At 53.6% G+C, this 27,581-nt stretch overlaps 10 protein-coding genes across 10 annotated transcripts; 3 read left to right on the top strand and 7 right to left on the bottom strand.

Annotated features, from left to right (window-relative positions):
• Positions 1-386: 386 nt before the first annotated feature.
• Positions 387-1,812, bottom strand: CCOS01_05320 (phosphomannose isomerase type I; the record flags this gene model as incomplete). Its single annotated transcript, XM_060453500.1, has 2 exons — positions 387-1,601; positions 1,663-1,812. 2 exons carry the CDS (start codon positions 1,810-1,812, stop codon positions 387-389), a joined length of 1,365 nt encoding a protein of 454 aa, XP_060315272.1.
• Positions 1,813-2,962: 1,150 nt separating this feature from the next.
• Positions 2,963-4,003, top strand: CCOS01_05319 (SAGA-associated factor 29; the record flags this gene model as incomplete). Its single annotated transcript, XM_060453499.1, has 1 exon — positions 2,963-4,003. One exon carries the CDS (start codon positions 2,963-2,965, stop codon positions 4,001-4,003), a length of 1,041 nt encoding a protein of 346 aa, XP_060315271.1.
• A 1,514-nt stretch (positions 4,004-5,517) lies between these two features.
• Positions 5,518-5,751, bottom strand: CCOS01_05318 (uncharacterized protein; the record flags this gene model as incomplete). Its single annotated transcript, XM_060453498.1, has 1 exon — positions 5,518-5,751. The coding sequence occupies one exon, from the start codon at positions 5,749-5,751 to the stop codon at positions 5,518-5,520; it is 234 nt and encodes a 77-aa protein (XP_060315270.1).
• Positions 5,752-6,727: 976 nt separating this feature from the next.
• On the top strand, positions 6,728-7,533 carry CCOS01_05317 (ADP-ribosylation factor 6; the record flags this gene model as incomplete). The annotated part of the gene is made up of 3 exons (XM_060453497.1): positions 6,728-6,977; positions 7,093-7,239; positions 7,370-7,533. The coding sequence occupies 3 exons, from the start codon at positions 6,728-6,730 to the stop codon at positions 7,531-7,533; spliced, it is 561 nt and encodes a 186-aa protein (XP_060315269.1).
• Positions 7,534-8,848: 1,315 nt separating this feature from the next.
• On the bottom strand, positions 8,849-9,628 carry CCOS01_05316 (uncharacterized protein; the record flags this gene model as incomplete). The annotated part of the gene is made up of 1 exon (XM_060453496.1): positions 8,849-9,628. One exon carries the CDS (start codon positions 9,626-9,628, stop codon positions 8,849-8,851), a length of 780 nt encoding a protein of 259 aa, XP_060315268.1.
• Positions 9,629-11,513: 1,885 nt separating this feature from the next.
• CCOS01_05315 (uncharacterized protein) lies at positions 11,514-13,421 on the bottom strand (the record flags this gene model as incomplete). The annotated part of the gene is made up of 9 exons (XM_060453495.1): positions 11,514-11,593; positions 11,671-11,892; positions 11,987-12,096; positions 12,167-12,245; positions 12,305-12,363; positions 12,438-12,628; positions 12,709-12,987; positions 13,072-13,197; positions 13,257-13,421. 9 exons carry the CDS (start codon positions 13,419-13,421, stop codon positions 11,514-11,516), a joined length of 1,311 nt encoding a protein of 436 aa, XP_060315267.1.
• A 905-nt stretch (positions 13,422-14,326) lies between these two features.
• On the bottom strand, positions 14,327-16,498 carry CCOS01_05314 (uncharacterized protein; the record flags this gene model as incomplete). The annotated part of the gene is made up of 2 exons (XM_060453494.1): positions 14,327-15,670; positions 15,797-16,498. 2 exons carry the CDS (start codon positions 16,496-16,498, stop codon positions 14,327-14,329), a joined length of 2,046 nt encoding a protein of 681 aa, XP_060315266.1.
• Positions 16,499-16,846: 348 nt separating this feature from the next.
• On the top strand, positions 16,847-17,149 carry CCOS01_05313 (uncharacterized protein; the record flags this gene model as incomplete). Its single annotated transcript, XM_060453493.1, has 1 exon — positions 16,847-17,149. The coding sequence occupies one exon, from the start codon at positions 16,847-16,849 to the stop codon at positions 17,147-17,149; it is 303 nt and encodes a 100-aa protein (XP_060315265.1).
• A 649-nt stretch (positions 17,150-17,798) lies between these two features.
• On the bottom strand, positions 17,799-22,489 carry CCOS01_05312 (uncharacterized protein; the record flags this gene model as incomplete). Its single annotated transcript, XM_060453492.1, has 2 exons — positions 17,799-22,173; positions 22,230-22,489. 2 exons carry the CDS (start codon positions 22,487-22,489, stop codon positions 17,799-17,801), a joined length of 4,635 nt encoding a protein of 1,544 aa, XP_060315264.1.
• Positions 22,490-24,029: 1,540 nt separating this feature from the next.
• CCOS01_05311 (uncharacterized protein) lies at positions 24,030-26,231 on the bottom strand (the record flags this gene model as incomplete). The annotated part of the gene is made up of 1 exon (XM_060453491.1): positions 24,030-26,231. The coding sequence occupies one exon, from the start codon at positions 26,229-26,231 to the stop codon at positions 24,030-24,032; it is 2,202 nt and encodes a 733-aa protein (XP_060315263.1).
• Positions 26,232-27,581: the final 1,350 nt, after the last annotated feature.

Here is a 27,581-nt window from a genome sequence, read left to right as displayed (position 1 = left end):
AAAAAATCGCCAGGTTAATCACGCTGAAAAAATAATTCGTATGCCCTGCTCGTGAGCCACCCATGTCCAGCGCGTGATTGTTCTCAGTGCGGTATACCGAGGGTCCTGTGGTATGGGCTGTCTAATCAGAGATAGAGAAGAGTCATTGAGGTCAAGAAGCATTCAGCCATACTGGCGTCAGAGACAAGGGCCCCAGTCAGGATCGGACTAACGCCTTACACGATGGGCAGGAATCGAGCAAAAATCAAATAACCTCTCTCATGATGCTTTTCTTCGTGGTCTTCTCGTATGGATATTGGGTATGAACAACTTGCTCCCCCCTCGTCTCAAACACGGAGGGAAACATGGATAGTGTGTGCGCTGGCACCTCTGCAAAAAATCCCCTTTTACAACTTTTCCTCCGGCTTCTCCTCAATCTCGCAAAACGCCTTGAATGTGACAAACTCGTCATCGTCGTCACCCTCGGACTGCAACACCAACTCCGCCGTCGATCCGACAAAGAAGACGTTACCCTCGCTAATCTTCTGCACTGTCGGGCCAACGGAAATGGTGCCCTTGCCAGAAGTACAGATGATGATGCTGGGACCCTCAATGGGCTCAAAGGTAACCTTGGCCCCGTCGCCATTTAGCAGCGACCGGACGACGCTGAATTCCTCAATCGGCGGGTCGTACAAGATGACGGCAGAGCCAGAGCTGTAGGCGGCGCGGTTGAGGGTGGCGTAGGGGTACTCGGATGGAGACATCTTTTGCTCGTCAATAGGCGCGTAGTTGTAGGTGAGCATGTCGACGAGGGTGGGCACATCCTTGAACTTGGGGGTGAAGCCGGCGCGGACGACGTTGTCTGAGGCGGCCATGCATTCGATAATGTCGCCCGAGAGGTACGCGTGGATGTCGTCGGCGACAAGGAACATGGCCTCGCCGGGCTCCATCTTGACGTAGTTTAGGAAGAAGAGGACGAAGAGCCCAATGTCTGCGCCGAATTCGGCGTGGTTACGGAGGATCAGCTCCGAGAGGGTCTCGCCGTCTGTCGTGGCAACGCCGCCGCCGGCAAAATTGCTGCCTTCTGACTTGGCGAGGGCGACAAGCTTCTCCGTCTGCTTCTCAATCTCTTCGGGTGTGGCGGACAGAAGGGCGGCAAAGGCATGCTGCAGGGCCTTCTTATTCCGGTCCTTGGTCTCGAGGTTCTCGGTCTCCTCCTCACCCTTGACTGTATTGATGAATTCGTCGGCCTTGTCTTCGACGACCAGGCTCTTCAAGGGAGGAACCGTCGCGAGAAAGTGTGAGATCTCGGAAAGGGGTCGGAATCCGCAGAGACCCTCGAATGGGGTGATGGCGATAGCCATCTCGGGTTTGTGGTTGTCATCAGGGTAGTTCTTGGGGTCACGAGCGTGCAGCTGTTCGGCAAGCTTCTTATTGGGGTGGGCCTGTATCGAGAGGGCCTTGTTGATGGAGAGGACCTTGAAGAGGAAAGGAAGCTTCGAGTCGTACTTGGAGGAGATAGGTGCGGAGAGAAGTTGCTGGTTGTCTTGGACGAGTTCGAGAAGGGTGCGACCAGACTGCAGGTCTTTTGAGGGGTTTGAGGGGTGGGTGCCCATCCAGAGCTGCAAATACCAGTTAGCAATGTGATTCTTGGGCTTAATACAGAAACAAGGTTGAGCTCACCTCTGCGTAAGGCTTCTCCGACTCAATGCTGAAGCCCTCAGCTGGCGTTGTCGCCGCAAAGCGCGCAGCTGCTGAGTCCCCTCCCTTCTTTCCCCATTCATAGGAGTTCACTCCGCATTGAAGCTTGAACAGAGGTACCTGTAGGACCATTGCGACTGAAGTGATGGAGCCAAATCTGCTCAAAGCAATGGAAAGAAGGCGATGAACAAAGGTTCCAAGGGAGAGGAAAGACGCGACGACAATGTCGTACTGATAAAGTTGGGAGTGCGTATGCTCACCCCACCATTAGATTTGACGTCAGGGAGAGCTTCACTTGGGGGGACCCCGCAGAATGGAGCCAATACCTCCGGACCCCTCCAAACGATCATCCCGTGAGGCCGGAGCACGGGCCCCGGGCAAGTGGTCGGGCCGCATGGCGGAGGGCCGTTTGAGGAATCCCGACTTGATTGGCTGTGGCTGGCCAAAAGTACGAGGTATCTTATCGATTGACCCACTTCGGTTGTATACAATGCCGCGGCGGATCGCAGCGGCACATTGGAGCAGTCGCGTTAATGAACCAATGAAGCTCTCAGCACTCCGCTTTCCTGCGCGTCACCCGATACCGCCCGCATTCTGCCATCAGCATCTCCATGATCCTTCCCCCATCTCCAAACACCTTGATTGCCATGGCATTCAGAGACCTGGCCAATTCAAAAGCTTAAATCATTGCCTTTTTTCTTTTTGGTCGCGTCATGGGCTAAGTTTTCTTGGTCGATTTCTTTTCTTGTTTCCTTACATAGCGTCTTTGCGCCTAGATACCCCAGCAACACCAGAGAGAAAGAGCTCAAGGCAAGCTCTACCGAGCTTTGGAACTGAACGTGACCCCCGACCTGCCTGCGACAGCTGGCGGAGCAACAACCAAGTGAACGTTACGCTTTCCCTGTAAGTGCCTTCATGCTCGCCTTCCCTGCTTGCGCTTAGCTACCTTGCCTCCACCTACTTGTCTCGACTTCCTCCTCCCGCATTTCTATACTCTTCCTCTTCCACCTTATCATCTCTACACCCCAGTTATGCATCTCCATCGTCAGCTCAATCCGGAACTGATATCGACATGCCACAGAAACGAAAGGCCGAAGCTGAGCACCCGCCTCGCAGTGGTCGGAGACGGAAACCTACCGCTGCCGAACCGAATCCCGGGAGCACATCCTCGAGCATACCTACGAGCACATCTTCTGCCTCGGCTGCCCGAGACGAGTCCACCTAGAAGAAGCGCGACTCGCCCAAGGTCCAGCCCAGCCCTTTGGAATCATTGCAAGCCAAGATGTCTCAGCGAAACCGAAGCGGCCGCGGCTCAAACCGCAACAATGGCAGCGGCCATGGCGAAGAGGTGCAGCTATGGGAATCTGCAAAGGAAAAGTTCCACGAGGTTGTGAACGGTGTCAACCAAGAAAATGACAACTTGGCCGAGCTATTGAAGCTTGACAAGAAGGCGGCCATGGCCAGCATGGACGGTGGAAACCCATCAGGCAGCGATCTTAACAAGATGGAGCAGAACTGCCGATCTGGTGTCAAGCTGTCGGAGAACAACTCGAACAACATCAAGAACCTCATTGAACAGCTTAAAATTCTCAAGGCTGTGCAGCAGGCCAAGGAAGCAGCAGAGGCTCCAGCGACAACCGGCGCTTCATCACGGACCGGCAGCTCGACCCGCAATCGGGACGCTGCCGCGGCAGCACTCTACGACTTTGACGGAGCCGGTGACTCTCCGGTGCCTAGCCCCATCGGCGGAAGCTCGCGCAAGTACGGCGACCGGGGTAGCAACCGCGACAGTATGCCTCCCAAGGCAGATAGCGTCGAGCCACAGGGTTCCACGGGCTCCAACACGGCAGGTTCATCGTCAGGCGCCTTGGGGTCAAGCGCTTCCTCTGCCGCTCGAAGCAAGATATCGTTCTCCAAAGGAGACAAGGTAGCGTTCAAACGGAAGAAAGATGAGCCGCAGCAGGGTGAGGCACCGTATGATTGGATACTAGGTGAGGTGGTCGGCGTCATTGGCGAAGGCAAGAGCCGGCGGTACAAGTGCTTGGATGTGGAGCCGGAGGACAACGTCAAGCCGAAGGAGTACAAGACCTTTGCGTCGGGCATGATACCGATCCCGGCGGAGAACCAGACACACAATCTCGCTAAGCTGGAGGGGGGCAGGATGGTCCTCGGGCTCTACCCACAGACAACGGCATTTTACGCAGCAGACGTTGTCGGCACGGAGCCGGACGGCAAGACGGTCAACCTCAAGTTTCATGGCGAAAACGACTCATCGACTACGCATCAGGTGGAGCGGCGCTACGTGCTGGAGTACCGGCCCTGAACCCAAGAGGACAAGGTCCCCGAGATGTAGATGCACCAGATGATCCAGATCTGGTGATGCGGAGAAGGAGAGGGCCAAACGCTCAAGTTGGGGAGTGCATGACGTTAGCGAAGTGTTAGCGAGAGCCATGAGCGGGCGTTCGCTTAAAGTATTGAGTTGAGAGTGTGTGTATTGGCCGAGAGATCAACGGCCCGGACATGGGATATCTGGTGTGTCTATCGCCAGGTCTCATTAAACAAACAAAAGGGGACATGACATGGCGGGTCGAAACGGAACTTAACATGCTTACTATGCATCCAAGGCAGGGGTAGCAGCTAGCGGGTATCCGTACCAGTGACAGGCTGGCAGTATTAGTAGTACGGATAGAAATGACTATGAACGTTTGCATGCTTTGAGTCTCTGTGCTGTGCCGAGTGTGTTACGTAAGATACAGACGAGTCATCTCTTGTTTGGTGGCTTTTGAGTCTGTCACTCGTGATATGCGACTCGGATGTTTACATGCACCGATATGCGAGGCAAGGAGACGCTGCAATCAAACTATCAGAGCCCTCAGAGGTTGGCTTCAGAATGTCAAATTTCGCCCCTGACTCCGGCATGGCACGTGCATAGATATTTTATTCGAATGCCGTGACTTGGCCATGGCAGATTCGGAGTGAGGTGGTGGTGTACCACAGTATGTATCCGTACCTGCAGGTCGCTAAATACGCCTATTGGCTAGAGCAACAGCCATGATAACAAGGGGCTTGGGGTATGGAGGTATGTAGTCTCATCATGTCATTGACGGGAGAGATAGAAAGGTATCCCATTTTGTTGTTAGGAAAAGGAACGAATGGGGCTATGGATTGACTCGAGTTGAAGAGAGACACCAGATCGCAAGTCGAACAATCAGAGATGACAAGGGAAGAGAGGAGAGAGAGGCAACCTGAACACAGGGGGGGAAAAGAAGACCCCTTTGGGCCCTTGCTGTTTGGGATCCACCTCGAAAAAAGGTACACGAGCAGGCTGATTGGCTCCGGGGCGGCTTGCATGTCTCCGTTTGGACTGGAGATGTTCTGGTGTGGGAGCGGGAGCGGGTACGTACCTGCGTTTGAATCTCCGAGAATTGGTGTACTTTTTTATTCGTACCTTGCCAAAGATGGATAGACCAGGGGGCAATATCCATGGAGGGAGACGCAGAGACTCAAAGAGAGAGACAGAGAGGAAGAGAGGGAAAGAGACAGAGGCCATCATGTTCCACAATAAAAAGCTCTGGAAAAGGTATGGAGTGATGGAGTCTGCGTTTGTTATTGTTGACGATGACTGATGTGGATTACGGTTGAGAGAGTTGCTGGACGGAGTTGTCATGTCATGTGCAATGTGCATGCGCCCCGGAGCGAGCGCTGCATTGCTCGAGATTCAATATTTCCATCTAAACGTGATTGCGAATATCCATACATCCATACGGATTACTTCGTACAGATGCGGCCCCTCTCGCTTCAATTGGGCCCCCCGCTTCGCTTCAGAGAGCGTTCAAGTTACGAACCCGAGGCAACTTTCAAGTGTTGAATTGCTGATGTAACTACCCATGGTGAGTGGGATGGTTCCATAGTAGACGATGAGGTGAGAAGTGTTTGATGGTCTGTGGTTCGGTCTGTGGTTCTGCCCGCCTGACCAGTCACTACCAACCAGCTGGTGGGCAAACGGTTGAAACGCATGAGAAGCCGAGCCGCATATGCCCATTGCCATTGCCCATGTCGTAGGGATTTCATACAATAGCCAAAGACGGCTCTTCGCTGGTTTCTGTCAGATAATTCGGAAAGGAGACAGGCTGTACGTACGCTCATGCCTCATTTCTGGAGTCAGCAGCCAATATTCTGTAGCATGGCAGGTTGCAGGTATTCCCGTACCCATGAAGCACGGATGGTTTAAAGTATCTGTACTAAAGTATCTGACAAGAAGGTACCAACCTGACCTTACTGTGTACGTTTCCTTACATGAGTGAGCGCACTCACTTCGTTTCGGATGACGGCTAGCATTAATCACAGCCCAAATATAGCTGTCCATTGGCCCGTTTCGATACCGTCTTGGCGTCGTTGCTCCCTCCCTGCTTCTGCATCTGTCTCCCAGCCATCCTTCAGTGTTCACACACACACACACGTCTCGGTTCCTGTACGGTGTGGTGTACTCCAACGTCCCACGCAACGCCCGAGCGAACGAAAGGCTGCCCGGTCGCTACAAAGTGGAAAGTGGAAAGTGCCCAACTCCATTCGACCCCCAACCTCCGATCCCCGACCAGGTACTCCGTAGTCAGGTACACCGCACAGCGCCTGCACCAACAACTATTACCACCACTGCCCAAAGTACCTTACTCCAGCAAGTCGCAAAGTTGCTCGTGTTTTTTTTTTTTGTGATAGCTTCTGCCATTCACCACACACTCCTTCTCTTCCGCAACTCTGCTTCGCTCAACCCCGGAACCTTCTCCCACCACCCCGACGACCGCTGCGTCTTAGGATTCAATTGCGCGCGACACTCTCCGAATCGTCAATCTCGCCCGTCGTCCCCCAAGTTTTGGAGGCGAAGAAATCCAGAGTCAACGATCTATCATACGTTGCGACGACGTCCCCTCAAAGCCCGACACCGCACCACCGGTGGCCACCCCTCCCACCCACGACAACAACAACACCGACCGACCGACTCGACCCCTACCGCCACGAAACCCACGATAACGATTCCCCGGCAGTCACAATGGGTGGTCAACTCTCAAAGATGATGGGCAAGATCTTCGGATCAAAGGAGATGCGCCTGCTGATGCTGGGTCTCGACGCCGCTGGCAAGACCACCATCCTCTACAAGCTCAAGCTCGGCCAGGACGTCACCACCATTCCCACCGTCGGCTTCAACGTCGAGACCGTCACCTACAAGAACGTCAAGTTCAACGTCTGGGACGTCGGTGGTCAGGACAAGATCCGCCCCCTCTGGAGACATTACTTTAGCGGTGAGTTCTTCCTGCCCTGTCTTCTCCTCTCCTCTACCATGCCCCTCCACCCTCCAAGGGTAGTCTGTTCTTTATGTGATTCAGTTGCGCTGACGATACTATTACCCTCGCACAGGAACTCAGGGTCTTATTTTCGTCATTGACTCTTCGGATCGCGCGAGAATCGAGGAGGCCAAGTCGGAATTGCACAGAATCATCAACGACCGCGAAATGAAGGACAGCTTGCTGCTGGTCTTTGCCAACAAGCAGGACGTCAACGGAGGTAAGTCTAAACAAACCGCACCCTCGAATCCAGCGGGTGGCCGTACTGCCGATCGGCTCGGGTTCTGCCCCGCTGGCCCTCTTCATCAGGACACGTTTGGAAGGCTGACCATGCGTGACTGCAATCACAGCCATGAAGCCGCAAGAAGTCACCGAGGCCCTGAACCTCTCAAAACTGAAAGACAAGGTCTGGTACGTTGTGCCCAGTTGCGCGACGACGGGCGAGGGCCTGCTCGAGGGCCTGGCCTGGCTGTCCAACAACGTCAAGGCACCGCCTGCCCCGGCCAAGAAGTAGATGACGAGACGACCGGCGAATGCCTCTCTCGAACACCAATCCGACTCTTTCACGATTCACCGACTCACCGATAACTCCAAGCCCACCGCCTGTCTACCCTAACTCGCCTTCCCCGATCCGTGTTCCCATCGAAAGAACGCGTACCGAGGCACTCAGCGATCCCGAACCGAGTTCGACGGGGGGAGGGGGACGTTCTAGATCCCCAACAAACGTCCAAGCACCCACCGCGGCCCGGGTAATGGATACAGGAAAAGATCTCTCTGCAAGGACGCGCTGCCAGGGACCTACCTCAAAAAACAGAGCGACTCATCCCTCATAATCCATTTTTCGGCAGCAACGGAATTCCGCTAACCACGCCGAGACCTTTTCTTGTTCTACTTCTTTTACTAAACCAAACCTCTTGATGTAACGTTTTTTAACTACGCTGATATGGAGAAAGAGGCGGAGAGAAAGGGGGGAATAGGAGACAGAGCCAAAAAGGAGGGAGAAAGGGGCGGCTTTTCCAACATATCATCATACGTTTTTCTCTCTTCCCCTCGGGCTGCTGGCTTATACTCTTCTGTCGCCCCCCTTCCAACATTTTCGTTTCTCTGGCTTCTCTGTTCCAATGTTGTTCTGAAATACCCGAGCTTTAGAAGGTGAAAGAAAAGAACGTAGGGATTTTTTTTGGGGGGCGGGGCCTAAAAGGCAGGTAGTGAGTGTTCTTTCTCTCTTCCCTTTTTATTTTTTATTTTTGTGTTCTCTTATCTTCATAAGCTGTATTCAAATGATGTACAAGAAACTGTCCAAAAATGCCCGTCTGCGGTTCCCATCCTCGTCCATTTCATCCTTCCCGTGAAGTAGGTCTCCCTCGGCATTGGTGTGCCATAACCGTGAGGCATGTGGACTGTCTATGCGGTTCATACTAGCCCAGCCAGCTGGGCGAATCGGTCTTATTCGTCATTCATTATCATCATTCGTCAGGGGGCCCAAGGGAGGGAGGCTAAGCTTTTTCGCTCCCTCATCTCCTCCCCCACCCGCTTTGACATTGTGTCCAGCCGCACGAGGCTATTACCATCGTTGACATCTCCGCCCGACATCTGTCCGACGCCTCAGCCACGGTTCCTGCCGCTTGTATCGTGCAAGTCTTAGCCCCCGTGAGGCGCGCTAGTCGGATTTTCTCCGAGGAAGTTCAGGGGGTGGGACAGGACGCTACCAGCACCCCGAGAACCCGGCCGACACCCGGCCGGCTTCAGCGTATAGGTCAAGGTCTCGCTGGGTAAGAGAGAGAATGATTCGTCAGGTGAGTTACGTCTTCCGCCGCCATTGGGTCAACTCATCTGCCCACGAAGACACCGACGACGAAGGCGACGACCAACGCCCCGACGCCGGCTTTGCGGTTCGTCGCGCCGGCGCCGGCGGCAGCGTTGTTCGCGGGCGCGACCATGATGGGTCTGTGCCAGCCGCAGTGGGTCGAGGTGCCTTGCGTCGCGCAGGAGTAGTACGTCGTCTGGTAGTATCCCATTTCGGCGAGGTTCGGCTCCGGACGGGGGGTCACGCCGGGGGCCGGGGGGATGAGGGAGGCGTAGTTTCGGGGGCCGGAGTCTGTGGGCGTTTCTACTGCTGCTGCGGCGGCGGCGATGGCTGCGGCTGCGGTAGCTTCGGCGGGAATTGTGGTTTGAGGTGTGTTTGTTGGCTGCGGAGGGGACGATGGTAAGGAGGTTTGGTTGTGAGGTTTCTTGTGGAGGCGGGCTGGGCCTAGGCGGAGGGGTCGGCCTGTTGCGCAGGGCGATGTGGAGTTGTGGTGCCCTGATGGGAAGGAGGAGGACGAGTTTGAGGGGGGGAATTTGGGGGTGAGGGTTGTGTAGATTGGTGATGGTGCTGGTGATTGTGATTGAGGCTGGTTCGGGTTCGGGCGTGGAGAGGCGGGGATGCCTGTTGGGAGGAGGGCTGCGCCGGTGGTGGGGAGGAAGGGCTGGATTGGAGGTGGTTGTGTGTCTGGTGAGGATGTTGATGTTGGTGGTGGGGTTGTGGGTGTTGCTGGTGTTGCCGGGAGGGCTGCTGTTGAAGTTGCGAGGAGGATGAGGCAGAGGATGAGATGGGAGAGGGGATGCATCGTGAGTTTCGTTGTTCCTGGATGTACTGGGTTTAGAAGGCGGATGGGATATTAGCTGGACGGGGATTTGAGGTGAGTGAGACCGGCTCTCTTTTTGATATAAGTCTGGTAAGAAATGAATAGGAATTGCGCCTTGAGGCTATTCGGTGTGTAGGAAGTATGTGTAAGGTTAGAAGAGAATGTTGGAATGCTTAGTTGAACAATGGGTGGTTGAACATCGAAATGTCAACGTCAATGAGACAAGGAAACAAGGCGTTGTAAATTTCGACCGGCCACGTTTGTGCCTTTATCACTTTCTTCGTCATTGTGGTCACTGAGTTTGGGGGCGAGAAGCACCTGGAACATTTTGATTGACGGTGAGTCGTGACGCGGAAAACCAAAAGAGTGGTGGATGGATGGTAGGTGGTGGTGGGTTGGATGTTTCTGTCCTGCGCTTGGTATGTGGGAGGAGTCACTGGGATTCGCGTTCCAGAGGATGGATGGATGAATTTGGGGGGTGTGTTTGACTGCACTAAAGCGCGTTTGGCGATGTTGGTGGGGTGTCAGTCAGGCACCTTTTCCCCCGTGCCTTTTCTAGAAGGCGAATGGACAACTTTACGTGTTTCTTGTTTGGTGATTGCGTGGTATTGGTGGTTTGCGTGGTGTCTCGTCAGTTTTTTATTCGCGTGCATGTTTGAAGGTGTTGATGTTGGATGAAGAATGATTGGGTGGGAGGTCACTGCACGGTTTTTGGGGAGGGGAGGATTCGCTAGTGCGATGGGTTACTCTTCTTGCTCTATTGGAAGCGATTACTTTGGATTGGAGACGGCTCTAATGCAGCTACATGTAGCATCTGGGTCACTGTGGACGAACCGGTTCAGGATGGGTTTCTTGGGCAGGTGCCCGATATCTTCACCTCCCGTCCGCTCAGGATGAGTACCTCTCCGAATACGGGACGGGAGAGTGACCCCCACCGGCGACGGAAAGATGGGGCCGACCGGGCCCGGGCCCACACGGATCATGGGTCCCGTTCCGTCTTGGGAGAAGAAGGCCAATGTACTTCAATCACTTCAGCGCACCTACTAGGACTCGGTAGTTGAAAAGACGGGAGTAGCACGTGAGAGGACGCTGGAGAATCAGAGAATCCGAGCATCTCTGAGAGCGACCGCACATTACACCACGATGTGTTACGCGAATCGCGGAAAGTACGGCGTTATCTTCCATCTTTACACATGCACCAGGTCAAGGTAAACGAGAAAGAGCTCACAGAAGATTCGTATTGTAATTGCTTGGCGCAAGTTCCACTTCAAACACAATGCGAAACACAATGCGAAAGGTGGCGCGACTTCGTCGCCTGCTGGATCTAAAAGCCCACGTTGCAAGGCAGGCAGCCCTCAATTCCTGGCCCATCCGTTCTCTCCCTTGAATGATTTCACAACCCCAAAATTAAAGATCCATTTCTGCTGGATGCTCTAGTGGCCTCAGACTCCAAAATATCCACAATAATTAATTAAGGTAGAAGATCTAAAAAGACAAAAGAGTTCACCCCCCCCGGTGGCGAACGGGGGCTACGTCTCTGGCGCACATGCTGGGATTCTTATCGACTTGAACTCGGGACCTCTGAGCCTTCACCGATTAGGCTGTTCGTGGACTTCAACCACTCCACCATCCAGCCAGTTTTGACCTGACCCTCAAGGGGGCGCCTGCTGGCTGGTAACAGAAATGGCGTTGAGGGGGGGTATATACCCTTCTCGTTTAGTCAGTTGGGAAGGTAGGGTGCTCACGTGAATCGTTTGATGCCTTGAAATAAACATAGGATGAAATCGTCTACCGACTACGAGATGCAAATCCTTCTTAGCCTCACTATCTCATCCTGCCTGAACCCGCGGATGCAACCAATTCTACATCAAGCCCTTTCCAAGAGGTCAAATGCATCGCGAATGACACTGTTGTCGTAACTGAATATTTCAATGTCCTCAATAGTCTCTGGATGTCCCGAGAAGAAGAATCGGTGATTAGTACAGGTACTCGAACGACATAGATCCAAGGAGGAATATCCTTACGTGGGACGTTGCCGTCAAAGTACTGTCTCTGCTCCTCGGAAACACGAGTTGGGTCCCACTGGTGCATCGAAGACGCGGTCTGCGTTGCGGCGACGCGCTTTACCCGCAGCTGGTTGAACATGTCCAGTCGGGTTGAGATGTCGTCTCTCGATGTCACGTTTGAGAGAAGCACGCCTAGCGCTCCGGCGTCTTCGATCGCCATGGCTGCGCCCTGAGCGCGCACTGTATGAAAAAGGGGATTGTCAGCCATCATCGAGACCCTGGCTTGATACTGGCATTGCTGGATTCTGTGATGATATAGTAGGATTCTGCTTACCTGGGGGCATGGGATGTGCGGCGTCTCCTATGAGGACCACTCGGCCTCGGACGAGCCTGTCGAGCGGCTTTCGGGTGAAGACCTTCCATTGTCCGACGCCTCTCGCATTGCTATGAATCACGAGATTGGTTAATGAGACCTGTTTCTGTTGCTGGAATTTCTCGGAAGCTTGAAACTTACATGCAGACGGATTGTACAGGCTTCGGATACTCTTCGACGACTTTGTAGACAAAGTCTTCTCTCGCCGAAATGTCGTTGCCTTGATAATGAGAGGTGAGCAGAGAGCTCTCTCATGGAAGTTTGGCCTGAGTCGCTCACCTTCTGAATCAATGGCAAGGTCAGGATGGTACAGCAAGCCGATGTTTTGAAGCGAGCCTCTGTAGTGCGTGAACCTGTCAGCTCCTGGGAAATACAGGGGGCAAGCGGCGGAGTTGACTAGGGTGACGCCTACCCTCGACATCCGTAGATAATGGCACTTCGCATGGTCCCATAGCTGATGCGAATCGAAGTTAAGCCATCTTTAAAAAGAGCTACGACATCCGGGTCGTCACGGAGGTCCTCTACTGGAGCCATCAATCGGAGCATCGACATGTAGTGCTGCGCTTGCGGGGCGTTGTCCACGACCTTTGAGATGAAGGAAGACTGGGACCAAAATTAGTCGTTACAAAAGGCTCTGCATTTCTGGCTTTCATCCGCTTCAGAGTCAGATGAGTGAGACTTACTCGTATGCCGTCGGCCGCGATGAGTATGTCCTTTTGCACACTCATGCCATCTTCAAAGTGAATGGTGCCGTCGGTGTCGATATCAGACACCTTGACGCCAAGGTGCAAGCGAGCAACGCTCTTCCTCTTCGGTGTCGGCTCCGTGGCTAAAAGCTTGAGCTCGTTGTGGAGATCAACGCGGTGAAAGAACAGCCAGGGGGCGCCGTATCTGGGTGTGTAATCCGTGCATGTTATCATTCGCGTTTTGTCAATGTTGTTGGGGTCGTCGTAGTAGATGTACTTTTTCCATGCGAATTAGAATAAAAATAATTGAAGGCTCTCTTCATTGTATAAGTGGACTTGAGGCGTAGTGATAGAACATACCTTCTCCGCGGTGGTGGCCCTGGCCCGCTCGAAGTCGAACCCGTAGTAGTCGAGCACTCTCGTGGAGTTGGGAGGTGTCGAGATTGCTGCCCCTACTTCGCTCTTGAACTGAGACCTTTCATATATCTTCCAAGGTTTTAGTGATTTCTTAATGAAGGAGGTAAGGCTTAGCCTCAAAGGCTTACCTCGACATCGTGGCCACTCTCCAGTAGGGTGATGGCGGCCATCAACCCTCCAATTCCCGCTCCAATAATGCCAATCTGAAGCCTCTCGCTCTTTTCTGTCGGGTGGAGGGCCTTTCGAGGCGGAAGCCTCCATCGTTCATCTCGCGTATTGCAATAAGACGTCATGCTGGTGAAAGGTACGTGTACTTTTGGCGGGTATGAGTAACTCAAGAACCCACACACGAGGATTTCCTTGGGAGATGGGGTAGTTCATAGAAAGCTTGACCTGGAGTTTATTAAGGAGTTATAATCACTAAGAAATTCTCGAAGGATTATAACGTTGACACGTTGACGTAAGAATGTTGCTTACCTCCAACTAGGAGGGGTCATCCGGAGGTGGAGAGCCGAGCCGGCGATCTTAGCACGGAGGCTAGCTAGCTGGTTCGGCTCAGCTGCACCACCTTCCGCAGATGCCGTTAGCGTCACTTTGCATAACTGATCCGATATGTATGAAATTCAGTGAAGTGGAGGAGAAGTAGCGACAGAGGGATGAAGGTGCTGCGTGTTTCGTTTAAGCCGCTACTTAACGAGTGGATTGATGAGCAGCTCCAAGGTTGTATCGCGTGTCTCTCATTCAACTCGATTGTGAGAGGGAATGCAGTCAACTACAATAACAATGTCTCCCATTTTGGCTTCTATGATATGCTTCTCGGATGGGTTCATGACGCTGATCAGTAAAAGTATACATCAACTTGTTCCAGAACGCGACACAAGGAACAGAAGCATTCCAAGCAGAAGCGGTCTAGGAGGAAGAGGCATAGGTGGGAATGTACACGTAGTTCTTACATAAATAGTCAAACAGTGCCCAGAGAGCTGTTGATAACAAGGCAAAATCTTGGACTCAGAATCGGCTGGTGGAGTGAAGCCGATCGGTGTCCCACCCACGGTAGTCTGCTGAGTTGCCAACTGCCGCCTTCAGCTAAGAGACGAGAAGGAGGTATTGATACGGACTTCCTGCTGAATGACGCCACACCTCATCAACAAATGCAAGTTGCTCTTTCACTTTGCGTTCTTTCTCCCCCGGCGACATCTCATGGACCGGACACCTTCCCAAGACCATCCAACAAGTAACAAACCTCCTCAACACCGCCCGGCACTCTCAAGCCTTTCCAATTTCCCTCAATAATCCTCCGTGATAGCCTTATCACACCCGCCATGTCCTCGAGCGCCACATTATCCTCTTCCGTTCCGGTACCACGCAGCACAAGGCGAACGTTCCTGTCCAATACCTGATACTCTGGCACATCCTCCTCTCCGTCCAGCACCAACACAGCAGCCGCGCCAATACCACATCTCGGCACCGGACGATACTGCTCTATCGCTTCTTTCTCCCGCACAGAAATATTCCTCCCCGCTTGCCAAAGGAGAACAGTAGCATCCCGAAGAGCAACGCAATAGACCCCACTCAACGTTCCAGGCTCAAGCTGCCTCGCCATACGAAGAACCTTACCCGCTCTCCAAACCGCGCTCCGGTCTTCCGGGCTTTCCTCAACTCCATTCATCGATCCCTCGCCGTGAACGTGTTGCGACAGTGGGGGTGATAAAGTAGTACCACGAAACTCATCCCCGTCGAGCGACGTCGAGATATACATATGAAGAACTTCATACATCATCTCCGCACCAGGAAACACCGCCCACCCCGTCGCTCGTAAAGAAGAATGAAACAGTTTGAGAATCGAACCCAGCTCCATCCGCCGCGAGGATAAAATCATGTCGCTCCATTTTCCGTGGCCGCTGATAGCCTTCAGCTGGCGACATTCTTCGACAAGCACCCAGAGACCAGCATAGAAGCCTAGAGTGGCGAAAGTCTTGTCCACCTTACTGTGATTATGGGATCTAGCGACCAGCGTCGGATCACCCATCAAGTCCTTCAAAGACAGTGACGGCGATGGCGAGGAGGTGATAGAAGAAGAGGAAGGAGGTCTCGTTGCCCCCGGCATCAACCGTACCATCTCCTCCCTCCACTTCGCCGCCGACTCAGCCCTCCACAACCCTTCCGGCGCGGGGAGCGAAAGCCTCATATCTCCGTATCTCGCCATCCCCCTAATCCCATGCACTATCCCGACATGGCTATCCATGATGTACGTAGCATACACCAACCTCCTTCTTCCTTCACGGACAGACCACCTCCGCCAGACGTCCTCAAGAGCCCCTTCATCCAGATCACAAAGATTCTGGAGTTGAAAGAGGGCCTGATCAGTCTCCATAGCCCCTTGAATATGCCCTCCGTTCTTCATCATCACCTGCATACATCCAGAACAGGCTTCCGCGAATGCAACCTTGCGCTGATCACCACTGAAGAAGGCGACGTGCTGCTGCAGGAAGAAGGCCTGGGATAGACTGATGTCGCAGAGGTTCGCGTTGTTTTTCTCCCACTATCAATCTCATTAGTGAGTGAACAACGACAAGACGAGCATATGTTTATCCCTCCTCTAAGATGGACAGAGACACAGGAGAAGGCTGAGGAAGACACTCACACACCGAAAAGAAGAAACCCTCACGACATCCTGCATTGCGTAACCGAAACTCCTTGCCACAACCGAACCAGTCCTGATGGCGCCAACGGCAATCAACGCACCCAACAATTCTGGTCTCTGCTGATCAAGACGTAGTGTAGGGAAGTGTATCACGTCGATGATCCCGTACTTCGCTGTCGCTGCCGAGGAACAATGTACTGATGATGCTCTCCCCCAGCAATCGCGAGCATACACCTCCAAAAGCGCATTGAGCGCCTCCACCGACGGGAAAGCAGCCAGAACAGGTCCAGCGTTGGCACGGGATGTGTTGTCGAGGATCATACCGACAATAGCGTTCCGCGCCACTGGCGAGATGGATAAACCGACAACATCGCTGCCATTTCCAACACTGAAGCTACCGCAAGGCATCTTTGATGTCCAGGATGTTCTCCCTGCCTTCAAACTCTCCTCGTCCGCCGCGAGGTGCGGTCTTTCCATTTCGCTGTTCTCATCACTCGACGGCTCCCAAGACCCAGTCCTATGGCTTTCCGGCGTCATGGGTGGCGATATGGACATACCGGTATCGCCGTTCTGCTCTTGCTCCAGCTCCTTCTCCTGTGCCTGCCTCGACCTATCAGATGCGATGGCATCCAGCTCCTCCAGCCCAGCCGCATCGAACCGAGTCTGCAGGCACGACAAATCCGACATCGCGATGTTCCACTCCACGCCAAAGGGGAAGTCATCCATCGTCATCATCGCCGGCGCCGTCTCATCGAGTGTCTCTTGGCTATTTAGCCGCGTTTGCGTGTAACTTTCCGGTCCAGCCTGGACCTCGTCCAAAAAATCAGAACCAGAACCAGAACCAAGGCCACCAACGCAATTCTCCCCCTCAACCTCACATAAACCTCCTCGTCCAACACACCTCGCACAAGGCTTTCTCTCAGAACACTTTACCTTGGCAGCTTTGCATCCCTTACACGCCGATCTAACCCTCTCGCCCCCATCAACCTCCCTCGACAACTCATCAGCCCCGTTCCTCTCCCCTTCCACAACAATCAACGCCGTCTCAGGCTCAGACCGACTACCACCGCCATCATGAGTGTTTGTCTCATGCCTCCTCAAAACATCCAATCTGCCGAACCCCTTCCCGCAGACCCTACACGTATACGGCCTCTGCTTAGTATGCACAGATCTGACATGGCGCGCAAGATGCTCCGTACGATGATAGCGGCGTCGACATCTGGAACACTGGTAGAGAGCCTGTTCCTCACCCCCTACTTCCCTGCCAGTTATCATCGTTTATCTTTTTCGAAATTAGCAAGGAAAATGGTCCAGTCTAGTTGGGATATAGACCCCTGTCATTGGCTGATTGACGGAGACCAAGGTTCGCAAACGTGAAAGTTTATGAGAATGCCAAGAATAAGCTTATTCGTCGTCGTCAAAAAGCAAAAAGTCAAGACGAACCACGAAGCTCAGGGATCCTTCACTTCACGGGTGGCACGCACAGGTTCATCAGCTCAACGCCAGTCGGCGAAACAACCGGCCCCAACCACCGACCACCAACGGACTTATTTCCCCAGACTCGGCCATCGGCTACCTTCAAACTCCGTGGTCCGTCCATTTCGGACCCGATCCGCAGCCCATACAGCGGGACTCGTCGCATACAGCTGACAAGACGCCCACATTGAGTGATTTACACGCAACAATGCAGGCGACAGCGTCCGACGCGATGTTACAGCGGCAAGCACACCCGTAGATCTACACCCTACTAGTCCGGAATTCCACAAAACCTGTTTCGATCAAACGGGTCACTTGCACGATTGCACCGCAGCCCATGCAAGAACGGCGTGAATGGATAGAGGACGTTGACTTTTGCACAACATGTTCCATTAATGCAGAGTACCCTGCCGGGTACGGGTATCCTTATTTCTCAAAGCAAAGAGAAAGCTAGTAAACATGTCGAGAGAACTTCTCGACCCCCTATTACATACACATGCAGACGCCCCGCCACACTATCTGCCTAACGCTTCCTACCAGACAACATTTCCTAGAACCTTGCCGATGACTTGCGTGGCCCCTTGCCCTTCGCGGCGGATCTCGCGGGCATCGAGCTCGACGGAACGGATCTACCCGCAGTCGCCGTCTTGGCCGTGCCTCTCGCTGCCGGCACACTCTTCGTCCGCGGGTTGTTCTTGGGAGGCTTGCTTTTCTGCACCCAGCCGGATCCATGCGGAAGACTACTGCTGTTGTTTTCCTCATAGTCCTCGTCAACATCGTCTTCCGCGTAATTTTCCTCCAGCGGCGAGCTAGGCGGGCTCGAGGATAATGTAACTACCTGCGATCCAGGAGGAACCACAAATGGAGAGGCTGTGCGGACCCGCTCACGTAGTCGACGGGGCTTGATGTCCTCCACCTCGACGAGTGATGAGGGCACTGACTTAGTCGGCTTGAGATCTGGCAAGTCTGGTGACTCAGAGAGAGTCACTCCCTCTGGCTGGCTCGATTTGGGGAACAGCTTCTTCCGTGCTGTCCCAAGTTCATTGGGCGACTCATATTCTTCTACCTCATTTTCACCGTCTTCATTAGCCTCGTCGATTTGGCGCATGGCGGCTTCGTATTCTTCATCGCGAGAAACAATGGACTTCCGTGACTCTGCCACCGACAATACCTGGGACTTGGATGGGCTCTGTGTGGTCTTCTGCGAATTTCGCTGCGAGGCCGTTTTGAACAGGCTCTCCAGTGACGGAAGAGAAGACTTCTCGCCCGAGTTCGGCTCAGGTGTGTCATTACCTCTGGTTGGCGTGCGGACCTGGGCTCTCGGAGTCGATGCGTCCACAGAAGGGGACCCATGACCAGCGTCGCTCATCAGCTGGGTGTCGTCGTCTCCCATATGAAAGCTGAAGTCATCCGGGTCGAGTTGCCGACCACTGCGAATGCTACTCACAGATGACGGCGGCGGAATGACCTCTTCAGCGGCAAGTTTAGTAGCCGCATCTCCACTATTATCCGGCGCTGGCGCAACGTTTTCCGCAACGCTGTCTTGGGACAGCGGGGACTTTGAAATGACTCGGGGTGTATTGGCAGCTTGCAGCTGGTCGAGCAACTGGCGGGATGGGCTGCTTGTTTTGTGACGAATGACTGACGGTGACGCATCTTTGCGAAGGCCTGCTTCTTCGATCATGATGCTGATCTCATGACGACGATCCGATGAGATGGAGAGGGCATTGGCATTGGAGTTCTGAGAGTCGTCGTCTGTTGTCGGCACTGTACTATTGTTTTTCGATTGGCCTTTGGCTCGGGGGGTGGGCACGTCGCCTTCGTTCATACTGTCGTCATTACCATTCAAGTGTGTATCGAGTTGAATAGACTCATCGCCGTCCGCGGATGCATCAAGACGGGGGTCACTACCCACGACGACTTGAGGCTGTTGTTCGTCCGTATTAGCCCTGGCTCGACTTCCCTTTGCATCGACTTTTGACTGACTTCCAACTTCACCCACCTCGGACTGACCGGAAATTTCTCCATGAACCTGAGACGGTTGGCTTTGGCCGTCGTATATGGTTTCGTGAATGACGCTGTCTGTAGGGCCACTTTCGCCCTCCGAGGCACCGGATTTTTCGTTTCCGCCCTGTTTTGTGTCATCTTCCAGAGGAAACTGTACAATCTTGGGCTCGATCAGTTCTAGATAATTCACGCGTCGATGTCCTTCTTCGAGTTCGTTTTCTGCATCCTCATCATCCTCGTCATCATCGGGGGCTTCAAAGCGATCGTAAACTCTCTCCCCAGTCTCTTCATCGTAGGTCTTCTCGGTCCGATCGACGCCTCGATCACGATGAGCCAATATGAATTCAAGATCGGATGCGTCCTCATCATAGATCCTAACGAGAACGCCGGTCAAGCTCACCACTTGGGGTTGCCAGTTGGTTTGTGATGACAAGACCAGTTGCTTCCAAGTGACAACCATGCCTAGTTTGGCTTCTCCTGGGCGAAGGTCCGGAAGAGTGGACAGATCGGATGGAAGTGAAGGGAGATCGTCAATATCCGTCGCCTGGCTTTCTTCAGCTGGTTTCTTGGTTGCTGGTGGATCGTCAGACGGATCGTCATAATTGAGTGTCGTGTCTCCCTCTTGAGCAGACTCAATCGCGTCGGAGAAGGTCACACCAAAAATGTCATCGGTTACGCGACGCTTCTTCGACGATTGAGAGTCGGCATTTTCTTGATATTGAGCTTGATCGCGCTGTACGCGCTTACGCTTGCCCCCTCGCTTATTCTTCGAACCGAACCATTCTTCCACCTGTTGTTGGGGGTCCCAACGCTGGACAAAAGGGAAGGGCGGTTCGGAAAGCTCGACCCCGTCGTGGCAGCATTCTACGGCTCGGTAAGCGATTTTCTCGCGCCATGCTTCGGGATCTTCCTGTACCGATTCTTGGGTCTCTGCGGATTCGCTAGGCTGAGAAGCCCCTTCTGACAGACGAGCGTTGGTGTGAGGCCGGACACCCTTCATCAAATCTTGACGAATCTTGTCTTCGTCAGCCTTGTTCTTCGGGTTCTTGAGCCCCAAAGATCCCATGAGCATGCGGCGGGCAGCTCCAACATTGGGCTTCATGCGCCGCTGAGAGGCAGCTTCTTGCGCAACAGGGCTCTGTGAAGCCTCTATCATGTCGGCATCAGCAGTTGATGTTTCAATATCTTGAGGTGCAGAGTCGGGTATCTGAAGGGACTTCTCCTGGCTAGTCTCAGCCGGGCCGTCGGATGCAATAGCGTTCAGTAAGGCTTGCTTTCTTGCCAAGAATACTGCCTGCACCTCAGACATCTCCGCTGGGGAGAACTCTTCGCTATTCTGAGCCGACGGAGACCTCTTCTGGCCGGCCATTTTCTTGGCAAGTTTGCGCCTCGCATTCCTTTTTTGCGTCTTGCTCAATCCCTGACCCGGAGGCACATTGGGCTGATCTTGCTTTGTCTGGGCTGCGGCGACTGGTGCTGCTTGTTGCAGCTCCAGGGTTTCGTTGGATTCAAGACGAATCCGTTGGGTAGAGAGGGTCTTGCTGGGAAGCTCCTCAGGTTCGGAATCCGAGCTTGAATCTTCGCTGCTGCTGTCGTCTGAAGATGAATCTGACGACGAATGGGATGAGACCTCGACGATCGCGGCCTGTTTTGCGGACAACCGGTCTTTTGCAGATGCCACGCTTGACTCATCGCTGGATGAATTGTCGGAGCTCGATTCGTCGTCTGAGCTCGAGGCTTCTTCGTCGGCCGAGTCTGAATTGTCTTCATCCGCAATAGGCCCCCCGCCTCCCGCTTGACTTGATTCGCTGTCGGAATCGTCATCGGAAGAAGAGGCAACAGTATCATTTTCGGAAGCGTTGCCCATCTCCTCATCAGAATCAGATGTTGCGCCGTCGGAACCTGATTCGGAGTCCGAAGTTGAGATTTCGTCACTGCCAATCGAAGCACGATCGGCGTATGCATTATGATTTAGGGACTCTGAAGCTTCATCGCTATCCTCATCCTCTTCCTCCTCTTCATCCTGGTCATGGGATGTGGCGTGAGAGGATCGAGCAAGTGGGCTCGATTCCCGGAGAACGAGCTCACGCCCCGTGTTCGAGTTCGCGTGTCGGATTGGACTGCTGGACAGACTCCTCGCCTGATGGTCCAAAGTCTGCTGGAGGTTGAGACGGGATTCGAATGTCTTGTTCAGTTTGCGATATACTCTAGCGAAGTTCGCACCGTATCTCAAAAGCGCCCTTTCGATCGTCGAGACCTGAGCGCTAGGGAACGCGGCTCTCAGTGCAGCAATCTTGTCGAGCGTGTCTAAGTTTAGCTGGAACCTATTTGACCTTCCTCCAGATCTGACTAGTGCATTGCTCGCTGACGGTACTGGAGAGTCATCAGACGTCTCCAACGAGTGCCTGCTGCTAGCGGTTCCACTGGATGCTCTCCTGTCTCTAATGTTTCGCAGCTCTTCGAGAATGTCGCCTTCTCGAACGGCGGCATTGTCTTCTCGAAGCATACGAAGCTCATCCTGAATATCATCATTATCCGAGTCCAGGCCATCATCGTCATCGTCGGCGGCGGCAGGCTCAAAATCATCCTCATCTGTTTCAGAGTCGCTGCCTACATCTGCATCGTAGAACCGCGTGCGGAGCTGGACGCTCGAGGGATCCTCCTGTGCTCTTGTGGATTCGTACTCCAGCATCGGCCGCTCTGCCTCGGCCTCAGAAGGGGAGTCTTCATCTTCGCTGATGTATGTGATTCGAGCCTTCTTTCTTGGAGGAAGACTGACAGTAGGGCGGTCTCGGGGGGCTCTGAGCCAGGGGCGCCCGAAGGCGAGGCCGTCGACAAGGTGCTTTCCGTCGGCGGAAATCTGGTGTCGCCCGCTGAGTCGCCGTCTTTTCAGGTCGCCGGTCAGGAGGGGGCGAATACTAGTAAGTGTTAGCTATCGACAGGCACTTGAGAGTCGATAAATTCGTGAACCTACATGACTTGATCATCGTCCTTAAGTACCTTGGAGACAAGGTGATAGTGGACGCATTCGAAGCCGTCGCCAGAGGCATCCTTAAGCTCAACGGCGTAGTCCTCCAGGCCCCATTCGCCGCTCTCGAGGGGAACGACATCGTTGACCAGGGCGAGGAGCTTCGAGATGGTGAGGTCATCGTTGGCGGTGACGTTCCAGAGAAGCTTGACATCGGGCACGGCATGGCGCCGAACCACAAGGCGCAGACGCAAGTCCTTCTCCATCTTCGCCGAGTCGATTGATATCCTGCGCTACGTCTGATCTATTCCATGGAGGGTAGAGCTCGCCGACTGCGTTGTAATGTGATGGGAGTCGATAAAGAAAATGAATGTAGAAATATTACTAAAGGGTGATGCTGGCAAGAAGACGGGTCGGACGGTGAGAAAGGGACCTCAATCAGGGAGCTCTGTAAAGAAGGCAACCGCCCAGGATTGAAAGGGCCTTCTAGGTTGAGTTGACGCGCATGGGGAAAGAGAGCTCCAGACCGCGACTGACGCAAAATTCTGGAAGGTGGGGCCGGGCCGTTGCGGCGGCTCCAGGGGCGTGTGGAGCCCAAGCTACGGGATGCCTTAGTCAGCAGCCCTCTCACCTCTCCAGGCTCCCGACCTCATTCACTCACTCACTCACCTTGCTTGATTCAGCCCGAATGATCACCACCACCACCATCCGTGCATGCAGATAGGTAACCCCACTTGGCCGAAAATCTTCCCTGACCAAAGTCTGTTGGTAAGAACAGCAAAAAGCGAAGATGCGGCCAGTGTGGATTGAACACACGACCTTCAGATTGATTGAATGAAGTTCTCCGAGCTCTCTTTCGAGCGACCCGCTTCAGTCTGACGCTCTCCCAACTGAGCTATGTCCGCCGTTCATCTTCGGGTGTGGGTCTGATCTTTGGGTCTACTTGATTCCACTGGCGAGCCGTTTCACCACCACGCACTGCTGGTACTGAGAGTTCTGATGAAGAGACTGAAATAAGTAAACCAAGGTTCTCTTAAACTTTCTCCAGTCTGTTAAGAGGTATACTATATGAGACCTATAGAAACCAATATCTGAATGACATAAGTATCAAGAGAGAGGCAGTGGGACTTCGCAGGAGCAGCTGGTTGTTGAGTATATCAAAAAGAGTTCACCACCGGTGTGGCTACATCTCTTGGCGGTTATTTAGTGCTCATACTGAAATCGTATGCGGACTCGAACTCGTAGCCAGTCGAATAGGCTGAAGGGGTAATTGATTGTTGAACCATTCCACCACCCAGCCAGTTTGTCCTGACCCCCCGACCTAGAGGGGCGCCTGCTGTTCTTGATGATAGGAATGGGATTGAGGGGGTATTTAGACTTTGTTTGTGGCATATTGTGTAGACATGGGTGACGATCATCAGATGATTCACTGTGGCTAGGTAGGTAGAGTGAGACGCAGGCTGTCCAGACAGGCAATCATGCACTCGCCCTAACGATTTGAGGAAAGTACCACCTGCCAATGTGTGAAACACAACGCGAGCGGTTAGAGACTCGCAGTGTGTGGAATGATTAGAACCTCACCTATGTTGCGTTGTCGACTTGCACTGCTTATAGCAGCATGCTGCTCTCATAACGGTAGAAGCTTCTTGGTAATAATAATGCCTATCAAATACAACATGGTATCGTGAAGTGATTGAAATTCCAATAATTACTTTACAACACAATCATGTTCCCGAGAATGAAACCAAGGGTGAGAATACGGAGTCCAGGATTGGACATCAGTCTGCGTATAATCTGTGGTCAGGCTTACACCAAGCTATAACACTCCACACGAACACCCCGTGACTTCAGGGCGTCCACCGTCAACCTTGGATCCGAGTTGATCACTTCCCTTGTCTTCCGACTGCGATATCGAGCAAAGTTCCACGGGTCATTGCCCGTCCTCACAGCCTCAAGCCTCTCCCAGACTGCCGGGTCTTCGCCGAGTCTCGGATCCTCCTTTGTCGTCTTGTCCGCGGTTGTTGAGAAGAAATGCATAGAGTCAAAGAACCCAGACTCCCTGGCCATACGTACCCTCCAACCCTCTGGCAAGGGACCGAGCAGTGCCTCTGTATCCATTAGACCATGAGTGTACGTCGCTCCTACGACCCTGTATTGTTGATCCTCTGAACTTGACGCTGGATCCGGTCGTAGAAGCAGCGGCGATGGACAACCCAGCAGGACTACAAGCTTGTCTCCAATCTCTGGCCGTGCATGAGATGTACCCATGTATCCCGTGTCCGTCTTGATGAAATACCGGTGCCGCACGCGGATGAAGTTGAGCGACTCATGGGAGACTGCATCGCCTTTGGCATTGATGAACTCCTTGCCGTACAGGTCTGCCGCTTCGGGTACCGTGAGAAGACTGTTGCACTGCGGCCACCTCTCAATCATATATCCCAAACCAAGAAGAGTGACGAAGGCGTCTATGGCCCTCTCGTTTGTCGGTGTGTATTGCTCTGTTGAGAGTGCTTCTGCTTCCCAAGTTTTCACGGCGGCGAGAAGACCGTCGGAGTCAGGGGGTGACTTTTGACCTACGAACGATACGGTACCGCAGTAGACTCCTGCGGCATCCATGGTCGTGTCGTCATTTACGCCATTTCCGGACTTGAAGCTGACTTCTGCCGCTGAAGCTCCGGCTGCGTAAAAGATATCGGCATACGGAAGCCGTACGGCTCTATCGACGGGGACGGACCAATCTGGAATCCAGGTAGGCCCATCAATTTCGCGAGCGTCGATGTTGCAACGGTCAAGGAAGTCCAGCCTCTCCAGACACTCGAGATATGCCTTACAGAACTGGCCATACACCTTCTCAACTGGCAGGGAATAATCCGGGGTGATGCGCTCCCTGATCGCCGCCGGAGCAGCCCCCAATGCTCCGTAGATCTTATCTCGGGGATTCGCGCACCCCTTCCAGTTGAGAGTCTGCAGCTCTCGAAAGAACGGCTGGTTGGAGAATGGCAGCATCACCTCGACAGCGTCAAGAATCAGCCCGCGCACCTCATTGCTCGGAAGGAACTTCTTGTCGCTGGCACAAAAGATTGCGCGACGGAACAGAGAGAGCGAGATGCTATCGGGGCCGCAGAGCATGAAAGAGCGCTCATCAGCTAGACGAACCTCTTGCCATACCCAAAGACGCTCGAACCAGGAACGCTGCAACAGGTTCGTGATAGACCGCCAGGTCTGCTCGTCGTATGGAAGCGGCACCGAAGCGCGAGCCAGCTCCGGGTTACTGCAACCGGGCGGATTCGTCCTCCACGCCCCGCGCTCGGTGTAGACGGCCTGCTCGCCGAGATGCCGCAGAGCAGCCATGGCGATCTTGCTGTCCTCCCTCTCCGGCCCCAGCCAGACGACGACGTGACTTGCACGACGGTAGATGTCGCACATGATGTGGACCTGCCTATTGCGCTCCTCGAGATCGGTCTGATTGATGCACAGCGCGTCGATCCACATGCGCCTTGGAATATCGCGGTATCGCAGGTGACGAAGGGCCGCGGCGAGGTTCGGCCTGATGCTGAGGCTCGACGAGGCCGCGCCCGTGGACGGGGCTGTTGGTTCTAGGACGAGAGCATCTTCTTCGCTGCCTTCAGGGGCCCAGACGTACGATAGACCTTCATACTCGAGCTTATTATCGTCGAAGCTCACGTTTGGGTCGACGCCCGTCACGGGGTGCAGCCAGGATGTCTCGTAGGGCTCTTCTGGTTTGTAATCCTTGATGCGCTCGAATATGAAGCGACCATCGAGACAGACCCGGACGATCCAGTCTGATGGAAGGGTCTTTTGGATCTCATCGCGACTTGGGGGCAATCTGATTGCGGAAGGCCGCCGCGGTGCTAGAGCGACATGGTGAAACTTGATGCGGATTCTCTCTTGGAAAGTACCGGGCAGAAGCTCGACTACGCGGATCTCCTTTGCGGTCCAGTCAAGGTCTCGATACTGGTATCTTGGTTTATCAACTGGACTCTCCATCTTGAAAGAATTCGGACAAGGTCTGGCCGGTGGAATTGCGTGATCAAGAAAAGACCCGAGAGCTTAGGCGACAGCAAGGAGAAATAGTTGATCGCTTGGCTGGCCTCAAGCAGCACAGGGTATTGTATGCGGCATGCTGTGATCAATCACGACAACGAGGCAGGCTGCCCTTCGGTAAAGAGGGGGTAGATACACTTTGCATGCCCTCTCATGCAGCTAGCAGCGATCCTTCGCAGCCTGCATATCACCACCTCAATTCGAGATGGTTTGGCCAATGGATGGCTTCCCCCAAAGTCTTGTTTTGGTAACTAAGAAATCAGTCAACTGCACAACGTTGGGCTGGAGCATTCTAGCGCACCATGCATCGTTCGGTAGCGACTGTTGCAGTAAGCACTATGCACTGATGCAGCCACAACAGTTGGCACAAGGCAGGCTTCAGTCACCGGATCAAAGTCTCCAGCGAGATATGTGCATTGGCGGCCTCTAAAGACACTGCAAATCTCTACTAAGACCTATGGCCTCAACTGTTGTTTATCATTGACGAACAACTATTGGAAACTCATTCTTCTACTCCAGAAGATCTGTCTTCGTGTAAGTTGAGACTGCCCAGACCACGTATTTGTCTGCCTGTTGGGTGGTTGGTCACACGCAATGGCGCCGAATCTGACGCCCGTTTACATTCGTTTTCAAAATAGAAAAAGTTATCGATGCCTTCGTGTCTCTTCGATCCTTTTCCCAGACAGTCGAAACTGCCTGAGGTGCGGGCTCCCTCTTTTGTCGAATTTGTTATTAAGCCCTCCAAGCAACAAGCTACCGAGACATGATCGGATCCGCGTTCTCAAACCATGATGCCTCACGCGGGGGATGACTTACACCAACGCAAGCCATGTCACCTCGGACGACGCAGGAAAGCTTGGCAAAGAGAGCACGGGAACGAGAAGCGTATTCTCCATACGCGCATGGTCAAGCTATCAGTTTTCACTTCACCAGTCTCCATAGTGCCGATCTAAGACAAGCATTCACATGAGCGGGCTTGTTATTCTACGCACAGAACCCTATAGCTAGGCTGGTAGCCAGCCCGCCGCCAAATGCGGACCGAAGATGAGATTTCAACAACTACACAAGTTGGAGACAGTAATGAGTGATACAGTGCACCGTCCTCGACAGCTTCATTCTCGTCTTCTGAATGAGGCTAAAAAGGGGAGGCTAGTGCCGGCGGGGCAGTTCCGAGGGTTCTTAAGCCAAGCGGAAGTAGCGGCCCGGATGGAGCTTCGTGTCATGCCAGTGCAGCATGCGTTTTTCGCAACCGTAAAGCCGGAAGCCCGGTTACCGGCAGGTTGTGGCACTGAA

This window comes from Colletotrichum costaricense, assembly GCF_030867565.1.
Source record: "Colletotrichum costaricense strain IMI 309622 chromosome Unknown Scaffold_5.1, whole genome shotgun sequence".
Taxonomy (NCBI): domain Eukaryota; kingdom Fungi; phylum Ascomycota; class Sordariomycetes; order Glomerellales; family Glomerellaceae; genus Colletotrichum; species Colletotrichum costaricense.
The sequence above is the reverse complement of the archived record's forward strand: the minus strand, read 5'-3'. Positions and strand labels throughout refer to the sequence as shown.